The sequence below is a fragment of the Belonocnema kinseyi genome, chromosome 6 (genome assembly GCF_010883055.1).
Source record: "Belonocnema kinseyi isolate 2016_QV_RU_SX_M_011 chromosome 6, B_treatae_v1, whole genome shotgun sequence".
Classification (NCBI taxonomy): Eukaryota; Metazoa; Arthropoda; class Insecta; order Hymenoptera; family Cynipidae; genus Belonocnema; species Belonocnema kinseyi.
In genome coordinates this window covers 47,060,783-47,071,613 of record NC_046662.1, presented here as the reverse complement: position 1 = coordinate 47,071,613, position 10,831 = coordinate 47,060,783, and the positions used below count along the sequence as shown (strand labels likewise).

The 10,831-nt window shown below is 31.1% G+C and overlaps 1 protein-coding gene across 1 annotated transcript; it reads right to left on the bottom strand.

Annotated features, from left to right (window-relative positions):
* Positions 1-3,713: 3,713 nt before the first annotated feature.
* Positions 3,714-10,525, bottom strand: LOC117175080 (heat shock protein 68-like). The gene is made up of 3 exons (XM_033364622.1): positions 10,136-10,525; positions 7,137-8,173; positions 3,714-4,513 (listed from the first exon to the last, which is right to left on the bottom strand). Exons 1-3 carry the CDS (start codon positions 10,488-10,490, stop codon positions 3,905-3,907), a joined length of 2,001 nt encoding a protein of 666 aa, XP_033220513.1. The 5' UTR covers positions 10,491-10,525; the 3' UTR covers positions 3,714-3,904.
* Between the last annotated feature and the right edge of the window lie 306 nt (positions 10,526-10,831).

Below are 10,831 nucleotides of genomic sequence, written 5' to 3'. Positions count from 1 at the left end.
TAAAAAATAAAATATTTTTCAAAAAATGGAATAGTTTAATTATGTCTTAAAAAAGAATTTAATTTTCAACCAGAAAAGCAAATTTTTTAATAGAATAGTTAATTTTTATGCAACAGAAATAATTTTTCAACTAAAGTAATGAATCTTTAACCAAGACAATTACTTTTTACCAAAAAAGTATAACATTGCACCATAATAGATGAATTTTCAACAAAAAATTAAATAGTGGAGTTTAAAAAAAATAACAGATTTTAATATTTAATTACAAACAGTAGAATTCAAATAAAAAAGATCAATTTTTTATTAGATTCTTACTCAAATTCAATTTTCAGTTACAAAAAATAATTGAGAACCAAAATAATGGAGATTTGAACAAAATATTTAAATTTTTATTTCAAAAAAGTGAATTTAAAACTAAAAAATTTATTTTGTACAAAAAAGGACAGTTCAATTTTCAATCAAAAATAAAAATAGTTCGATTTTGAACGAAAATGATGAGTTTTTAAACAAAAAGATTAAATTTATACTAGAAAGAGAAAATTTTAAGAAAATACATCAATTTCTAACTAAATATTTGAAGTTCTAACTAAAACAGGAAAATTTTCTACTAAAAGAAAACGAATTTTCAACAAAATTGTTAAATTTTCAACAAAACTGTTTAACTCTCTAACAAAATTGTTAGATTTTTAAATTAAAAAATAAATTTACTACCAAGCATGGAATAGTGAAAATTTTAGGAAGAAAATAAAAAAAATAAAACATTTTCAACAAAAAATGGAATTGTTTATATTATCTCTCAAAAAGGGATGTAATTTTCAACCAAAAATGCGCATTTTTTAAATAGAATAGTTAAACGTTATGCCGCAAAAATAATTTTTCAACAAAATTAATGAATCTTTAACAACAAAAAAAGACTTTTTAACAAAGAAGTATAACTTTAAACCATAATAGATGAATTTTCAAAAAAAAAAAAAATAAATAAATAGTTGAATTTCAAAGAAAAAAAATTTAATTTCTAATTAAAAACATTAGAATTTAAATAAAAAAGACCAGTTTTTTATCCAAAATAAAAATAGTTCAATTTTAAATGAAAATGATGAGTTTTCAAACAAAAATGTTAAATTTTTACAAGAAAGACAACATTTTTAATGAAATACATAAGTTCCGATCTAAATATTTCAAGTTCTAACTAAAAACGGCAAATTTTCTACTGAAAGAAAACGAATTTTTAACAAAATTGTTTAATTTTCTAATAAAATTGTTAGATGTTCAAATTAAAAATAAATTTATAACCAAACATGGAATAGTGAAAATTTTCAGACAATAAAGTTGAATTTTCAACAATATAGTTCAATTTGTAACAAAATAAGAGAATTTTGAAATAAAAAATCAAACTTTTTCAACCCAAAACGGAATAATTAAATTTTCACTTAAAAAATAAATTAGTTTTAAAACAAAAAAGCGAACTTTTTAATAGAATAGTTAAGTTTTCAGCCACAGAAATAATTTTGCAACTAAAGTAATGAATATCCAACCAAAAAAATTACTTGTTACCAAAAAGTATAACTCTGAACCATAATAGATGAATTTTCAACAAAAAATTAAATAGTTGAGTTTCAAAAAAAAAAATATTTTAATATTTAATTATAAACAGTAGAATATAAGTAAATAAGACCAATTTTGTTATAAAGTACTCACTCAAATTTAATTTTTAGTTGCAAAAAAATAATTAAGAACAAAATGAAAAATGAAAAACTTCAATAAAATAGTTCAATTTTCATTCGAAAAAAAAATGAATTTAGAATTAAAAAACTTTATTTTGTACAAAAAATGACAGTTCAATTTTCAATTAAAAATAAAAATAGTTCGATTTTAAACGAAAATGATTAGTTTTCAAACAAAAAGATTAAATTTGTACTAGAAAGACAAAATTTTTAAGAAAATACATAAATTTCGAACTAAATAGACTAAATAGTCTACTAAAAGAAAACGAATTTTCACCAAAATTGTTAAATTTTCAACTGAAAAGATAAATTTATAACCAAACATGGAACAGAGCAAATTTTCCGACAAAAAATTCAATTTTCAACAATATAGTTAAATTTGTAACAAAAGAGAAGTTTGAAATAAAAAATAAAACATTTTCAGCTCAAAACCAAATAATTAAATTTTCCCTTAAAAAATAAAGTATTGAATTTTCAAGCATAAATAAGAATTGAATAATTATTAATTCACAACGAACAAGATATAAAATGATTCAGTTATAAATTTTATTATTTGTTTGAAAATTTAACAATTGTCTCAGAAAGATAAACTTTTTGATGAAAAATCAACCCTTTTTTGAAAGTTTTTCTTTTTCATTAAGAAATTCACCTGTTTTAGCAGAAATTACATCTTTCTTCTATAAAAATACAACTGTTTGGTGGAAAATTAAACCATTTTGTTGAACAGTCATACTTTTGTTTGAAAATTTAACTATTTGGTAAAAAATTTACTTTTTGTTTAAAATTTATTCTGTTGAAAAATAAACTGAAAAATTTTCTGGATATTCTGAATTATTATTATTTATTATTGAAAATGCATGACGAAAATGTCATCAATATCAAGTTTATTTACGATGGTGATCGCATGAAAAAATCTATTTTCTATTCAATTAAATTGAATAAATGTCTGTTAATATTGCAAAAACGATTTTGTTTACTATTTTTTAATGAAAATGTAAGAGACCGACAACAAAATCCACAAATTTCATGTTCCGGAGTCGGCATCGATATTGCACACAGGAGCCGTACACTAGTGCGAATTCACACAAACTCACTATAAACCAATTTTCTATTTCCGCAGCCAAGTCACAACTCAGTGGGCAACAAAATTAAGGATGTCCTAGAGACGTCTTTGGTACATCTTGAAGATGTCTTTTGGACATGCTCTTAAAATACTAATGTTAGGACTCGATTGCTCTGACATAGGAATGTTCGAAGCAGTCTTGAGATTTTCATAGTTTCGTGCCCACTGGAAAATAAGTGGTGTTGAACGCCAATAAACACTTAAGAAGTACCTCATATATTTGCCTTAGTAGGGATAGATTTAAGGGAAGGTGGATAAGGGAAATGCCAGCAACTTGAAAATGTTGCTGGTGCGAATTCGCACTAGTGTACGGTCGAGGTGGTAAGATAAAAATCATTGCTCATAACGAAATGTGATTATTCTTTTTAATGAAACTCCTTCTTTCGCATCTTACAAACTAAATGAAGAAGGTTCAAATAACAACCACAAGAAATTTTATAAAAATAATAAAAAAATGTTTACTTTATTTACGAACGTCTTTTTTATCACAGAAAAAAAAGACCAGGTTATCTACCAATCCAAAACTCAATTAAGACAAAATACATTACAATATTAAATTGAACAATGCACCTTATCAGAAATAAAGTTACAGATTGACAACTAAACTGATGGACAAGACTGGGTGTCCCCTCTCCAGAAAATTCCATCCAGTACTCGAAAAACTGCAGTCCGTGAATTAGAGTCAATTCCGAAAAACTAGCTCCATTTCACAAATCACTATTTCCAAATAAAAAGTGGAAAAATCCCTGGGCGATGGAACATCCAGCCTCGACATGAAAACTACTTTAATACAATATCATCGTGTGTGAAACAACTTTCTTAAATTATCAGTCTCAAACATTTCAGAATTCCCAATACTGGACTAGTTTTTTTTTTTTTTTTTTTTTTTTCGAAGAACAGGTGTTGTTGTTCTCAAGTTGGCGTTCGTAAAAAGAACAGATGTTGTTGTTCTTTGGTGTGTTGATCAAGAACCGATGTTATTGTTCTCAACATATGAACAAAGAAGAGAACCGATGTTGTTGCTCTCTTCAAAAATGGATGTTTAAAAACTTGAGATTTAGTCCACCTCCTCCACAGTGGGTCCCGAGTAGCCTTGCTGTTCTTGACCTCCTTGCCTGAATTGACTTCCGCAGTCTTGTGGACCAGTAGCATTGCCTCCTTGATGGATCTTGGTCATGATTGGCGCACACTGCCTCTGGACCTCCTCGAGTTTATGGACATACTCTTCCTTCTCGGCGAGGGTGTTGTTGTCGAGCCAGGTGACAGTGGCTTCGCAGAGGTCCATCACGGACTTCTTGTCCGAGTCGGTGAGCTTGTCGCCCGAGTCCTGGACGGCCTGCTTCACAGAGAAGATGTAGCTCTCGATCTTGTTGCGAGCCTCGACCTTCTCGCGCTGCTCTTTATCTTGGTCGCGATAGCGCTCGGCTTCAGCCAGCATTCTGTCAATCTCCTCCCGAGAGAGGCGACCTTTGTCGTTCGTGATGCGGATGTTGTTGCTGCGACCGCTGGCTGTGTCTTTCGCTGTAACGTGAAGAATGCCATTCGCGTCCATGTCGAAGGTGACGTCGATCTTCGGCACACCTCGGGGCGCGGGTGCAATGCCACTCAGCTCAAAGTTGCCCAGTTTGTTGTTGTCCTTGGTCATTGCACGCTCACCCTCAAACACCTGCACAATCAGAAAATATTCACATTTTCTTCTGCATCTACTCTGATGAAGAGTTTAATTCCCTGTATTCTCTCTCTCCAAATTTGAGGTAACAAATGTCGAATTCAAAATACCGAACACTGAATCAGCAGGGTTGCTACTTTTTCTTAATAACTGTTTTAGGTGAAAATAAAATTTCTTGGGGATTTGAGAATTTTTCTTTTTTCAAATAAAAAACCAGCACAGATCCAGGCATATTTTACTCAACTTTTTAACAAAGTTAAAAAATGTGACCAAAATATTCTAAAATGGTGGAGTAAACCATCCCTTCTAGAAATAATCGATTGGACACGATTTACAACGATTGAGAGCGATCAAAAGTTAAATCGGTTTAAATTGTTGCTAATGGTGTCAATTGTTCCGTTTCAAGGTGTGACAGTGATATAGTGTGATTGTAAAGTAGACAGCAGTAGTTTGATTTAGGGGATATTTTACTTTCGGTATTTTATTTTTAAATGCATATTTACTTCTTATACTCTTATTGTTGAAATAATTATTTGAAAGAGTGAAAAACCACTTGTAAATAATTATAGCAGAATGACGCCAATATTTTGAAACTCGGACTAAATAAATTGTAGGTAACTCATTTAGTTTTTAAAATTTTGAATAGAAAAGCTTATCAAATATCCAAAACAAGTTTCACTTGAAATTCTTAAAAGTTTGTTGTTTTAAATATTTAAAATACTTTGATTTGTCTGTTATATAGTCATAGATTGTTCAAAAGGATTTACGTAATTAAAAAGTTTCAAGCTTTAAAAATAATTTACAGTAATGAATTTTTAGATTTAAATATACAAAAATTATCACAGAAAGATTAAAAATTGTGGTATTTACAGGTAAATTCTACAGTGCAATCAAAAGTTTATTTTTGGTTTTTTAAATCCAGTTATCTGAATTTTTAGTTATTCGAATCTAATCAAAACAAGCTAAAAAAATCTACATTTCTCATACTTGAATTTCGTACGGCATAATTTTTAACTAAAAAATTGACAGGTTTGTTTTAATTATAATTAAAACATTCAAAGTTTTCTGAACACTGAGCATTTGAAAAATATAATTATATATTAAAAATTCTCAGTGTTTAGAAAACTTCCAATTTGAAAATTTTAATTAGCAATTTAGTTTTAAATACTTGAAATTAAAAAGAACATCATAATATAAAAACCACCAAAATTCACGTAAATTTACTGCCCGATTTAGAAAGTTAAATTAATAAGAAGTTGTTGATTATGAGATGAATTTATGTGTTAATAGTGCCAATGAATTAAAAAACCTTTCTGTTTTGAGGGACTGTCTCCCTTGAATATTAACCCGGTGTGGAAATTGTTAAAATTCAAAATGTTTACTCTGATCCTAGTAAAAAATGTCCTGAAAATTGCAGATTTTTTCCAGATAGTTTCAAATTTTTCTCGATATACTTCATAGTACTACAATAAATTCAATTCAACTACAAATATTAATTTTCAAACAAGAAGATTAATAAAAAAAAAACTATTAGTCAAATAAAATACATAAATTTAAAAAAAAATAGTTAATTTTCAACTAAAAAAGGCAAATTTTCAACCAAATAGTTGAATTTTAACTAAAAAGATCCACTTCTGACCAAACTGATGAATTTTCAAATTAATTCAGATTAATTTTCAAGAGAATATTTATCTGAAATAGTTGAATACTGAACAAAAAAGATTAATTTTCAACCTAGAACACTGAAAAAGCTAAATTTTGAACCAAAAATTGAATGGTTAAATTTACAGTTAAATTAAAAAAAGCTAATGTTCAATCAAAGAAATTAATTTGTACATCAAATGATCAAATATTCCATTGGAATAGTTACATTTGAAGTCAGAATGATCAATCAACTGGATGAATCTTCAAATACAGGAGTTCAATTTTAAATAAAAAAAAGATGAAATTAAAACTGAAATGAATCTTTATCCAGAATTATTGATGCGCGCATTTTGCGTGCGATATGATTGCATATTGTTATCTGGGCACCTCGAATGTTGAAAGTTTTTTTCAGTATGCATAGAGACTGCAAAAGGACGGCCTATCGGTACTTTTAGCTAGAAAAAATAAGGTTAATCTTTCGAAATTGGGATTTTGTAGCAACCCTGATTCAGATGGAAAAAAAGAACAATTAATCTAGCTAGGCGGAAAAATTATAAACAGTTATATATAATGTGAAGAATTTTACATAATACTTTACACTATATATAATTTTTCCGCCTGGGTATTGGAGTTTTAGGCAACCAAAATTGCACTAGAAGCATTTTAATGAATCATAATCTTTATTAGTATTTTTGCAGTATCAAAAAATTGTAACTATTTGAAAAACTCTAGGAACTCAATATGGATCTCCAAAAACATTGCAAGCATGCGAATAATTACTAAATTCCTAGAAAGAGAAATTGTAAGCAGAAAACACCAGTCATTCTGAAGTGAAAGAAAATGCAAAATATTCACTAATTTCTACTAAGAATGAATTAGCACAAAATTATTTTGTCCAAAAGAACACCTTCTACGGTACTGACCGTATTAGTAAAGGGGTAATAAAATTTTAAAGGATGAACACATTGTATCTCACCTGAATAGACACGCCAGGTTGGTTATCGGCGTAGGTGCTGAAGGTCTGCGATTGTTTGCATGGGATGCGTGCATTGCGCTCGATGATGTTCGTCATGACTCCACCAGCAGTCTCGATGCCCAGAGAGAGAGGTGCCACATCCACCAAGAGGACATCCTGGAGAGTCGAGCTCGTGGCGCCTTCGCCGGAAAGGATGGCTGCTTGTACTGCCGCGCCATAAGCGACGGCCTCGTCAGGGTTGATCGACAAGTTCAACTGCTTGCCGCAGAAGAAGTTCTGCAGCATATTCTGGACCTTTGGGATCCGCGTTGAACCCCCGACGAGGACGACTTCGTCGATGGCTCTCTTGTCCAACTTGGCATCAGTTAGAGCCTTCTCCACAGGTTCCAAGGTGGCTCTGAACAGATCTGCGCACAATTCCTCGAAGCGAGCCCTTGAGACTTTGGTGTAGAAGTCCACTCCTTCGTAGAGAGCATCGATTTCGATGGTGGCTTCGGTGCTCGAAGAGAGGGTTCGTTTCGCTCTTTCAGCTGCTGTTCTCAATCTGCGAAGACTTCTCGGATTCTTCTTCAAGTCTTTTCTGTACTTTCGTTCGAATTCCTTGCAGAGATGGTCCACCAGACGCGAGTCGAAATCTTCGCCACCAAGGTGAGTGTCGCCGGCCGTTGACTTGACTTCAAAGAGCGAGCCTTCGTCGATGGAAAGGATGGAAACGTCGAAGGTTCCGCCGCCCAGATCGAAAATGAGGACGTTCTTTTCGCCTTTGAGATTCTTGTCGAGGCCGTAGGCGAGAGCCGCGGCTGTGGGTTCGTTGATGATCCTGAGGACGTTTATTCCGGCAATTGCTCCGGCGTCTTTGGTCGCTTGTCGCTGGGAATCGTTGAAATAGGCGGGCACCGTGATGACCGCGTCTTTCACACTTCCTCCCAGATATGCCTCTGCTGTTTCCTTCATCTTCGTCAAGACCATCGAACTGATCTCCTCAGGGTTGAACCTCTTTACCTCACCGCGGAACTCAACCTGGATCTTAGGTTTGCCTAAAATCCAAACAGTTCATTTTTTTCAATTGAAGAAAAAATAGAGAAGAGTTTCAGAGCTTCATTTAAACATGTTTTGGATCTAATTTATCTTTAATATCAGACAGTGGTAAATATTAAAACTAAACAGGTTGAAAAGCTATCACAATTAACTAAAATATGAGCCAGGATGAAGGAATATGGTCAATTGTTTAAGAAGATATTGCAAAAATAGTGCAATTTTTCAAAATCAAATTTAATAGAATAAACATTTTTTAAAACCCTTTGGATCACTTTAAAGGTAAATTTTTATAAACCCCAGCTAAACAAATTCCCATTATTGTTACAAATGTTGGCTTGGATGTGAGCAACATTTTAGTTTACATAAGATTAAAAGAACTTGAGTAATCACAAAAAAAAAAAAAAAACTTTTACTGTGTCATGCACGGTACGTGAGGCAATCAGATTTCACTCTGCAATTTTATAATAAACAATAATAAAATAAAGAAAACAAGTTGATTTTGCAATAGAATAAAAGTCCCGATCCTAAATGAAATTCTCACGTTTTTTCCAGTTATTGTAATTTTTACATTAACAAAATGTGAGTTTCATCGCATTTTTTTATAATGGATTAAAAAGAACTTAAAATAAATCCTAAATTCCAATCTTTAAAACTTTAATAAAGAAAAAAATGAATAACTTCTAATAAATCGTGAACGCAATGTTAAGAACTGCGAGCATTTAGTTCATGAACTTTAAGATCCTATTCTAAGAAATTGCAATATCTTGAAATTTGAATTTGTCTTAAATTTGATAGATCAAGATTATTAGGAATAGCAAAAATATGAATTTTGTAAGGTTTAGAAGCAATTTATGTTCTAGCGCGAGAAAAGATACTGCCAAAACTAAAAAAGTAATTGAAACTCTTGGAAAACCAACCAAATGCAGAATAATTTTGATCTCTTTAGATAAAAATTGATTAAAAATGCATAAAATCGCTAATTGTAAAACGCTTTTTTTTACAAATTTGATATAGTTACAAAGAGAATTATAATACAAATATTATACAATTATGTATTACTTTCAATTTTCAATAGTTAATAAATTGGATCAAATTTTCAATATAGTTCAATATTAGATTTTCTGACATTTTAACAGTTGAAAATTCAAGTTTGAATTGTCTTCAATTCTCAACAGCTTAATTGCATTCTCAAATGTAGCATATTTAAAGAGAAAATGGGTCAATTAAAATTTAATTGAGAACTGTATAAAAATGAACAAAAATTCATAAAATCATTTAATAGGTAAATGGAAAAGTAATTTAAAAAATTAAAGAAATTGAATGAAACTTTAAACTCAAGAGATAAAGCTTTAACTTCAAAAACGAAAAAAAAAAAAAAAAAAAAAAAAAAAAAAAAGTCAATCTAAAACTCAAGAATTAAAAAAATAAAAGTAGTAATTAATACTAAAATTAAAGTCATATTTCGATCTCTTGCACAAAAATCAATTTTAACCACTGCACTGACTATATATTTAGAACACAAAAAATAAAATAAAGTTTTTGTACTTTTAGATTTCCTCATTTTCCAACCTTCCGAAAACTTTTTTTTTTTTGAAGTAAATAAAGTCGCATATTTTTTTACTGATCCTACAACATTTCATCTTTAAAACCCTAGGAGATAAAAAAAAGAAGCAACAAAATAATTAAATTTAGCAAAAAATTGTTTATAGAGTATATAAAATTTTTTTAAGTACTTTTGTTCCTAACATACTCTGACCATCTCCATCACTGTTGACAAAAATAACTTTGTGGGGTGTGGGGCAAATATTAAACTTAATGGGGTACACTGGACCCCAGTGTGAATTCGATTAGTGCTCAAATATGTGTGGAATCCTAGGATTAAAAAATACAAAAAAAAAAGCCTAAATGGCGAAATAAAAGTCTGAAAGAAATAAAATTAATATGTAAGTGATGAGACTTACCTGCTTCGTTGACGACTTTGAACGGCCAGTGTTTGATGTCGCTCTGGATCTTGGGGTCGTCAAACTTGCGCCCAATTAACCTTTTGGCGTCGAAGACAGTGTTGGCCGGGTTCATCGCTACCTGGTTTTTAGCAGCATCGCCAATCAGACGTTCGGTGTCCGTGAAGGCAACATAGCTGGGTGTTGTTCTGTTGCCCTGGTCGTTGGCGATGATCTCCACCTTTCCCTGCTGCCAAACTCCCACACAGGAGTAGGTGGTTCCCAAATCAATTCCAATTGCTGGCATGTTTGTTGCTGTTTCGTATTCGTTCGCTTCGTAAACTCTTCTCGTGTTATTCGTTTGATTGCTTTTCATGTACTGCCGGCTGCTGGCGCGAGCACCGCTTTTATAGGTAGCGAGCCCCCTCTGCCCCGCGAACTCCCCTACACGTAACTACTGGGCTCTGCTCGTCGTTTCGAGAAACATCCAGCAGAATCGTGAATCAATATGTGTCGCTATTTTTGTTTAATTTCATTTTCAAAACAAATTTTGAGCCATTTTTTTAGTACAGAGTCTTTAAACAATTTTTAGGGCTTATTTTTCGGAATTTTTTTCACTCGGGAAAAGGTTTTCTGTTAGGAAAAACTATTCAAATGAACAAACGTTCTAGAACGTTTCTAAAGTTACCGTTGGTTTCATCGTTTTCATCCGCACAT

Coding starts and splice junctions, on each gene's coding strand:
- LOC117175080 (XM_033364622.1), bottom strand. CDS start 10,490: ATGAAAAGCAATCAAACGAATAACACGAGAAGAGTTTACGAAGCGAAC. Junction 8,174..10,135: donor CAAAGTCGTCAACGAAGCAG/GTAAGTCTCATC, acceptor TTTGGATTTTAG/GCAAACCTAAGATCCAGGTT. Junction 4,514..7,136: donor AACCTGGCGTGTCTATTCAG/GTGAGATACAAT, acceptor CTGATTGTGCAG/GTGTTTGAGGGTGAGCGTGC.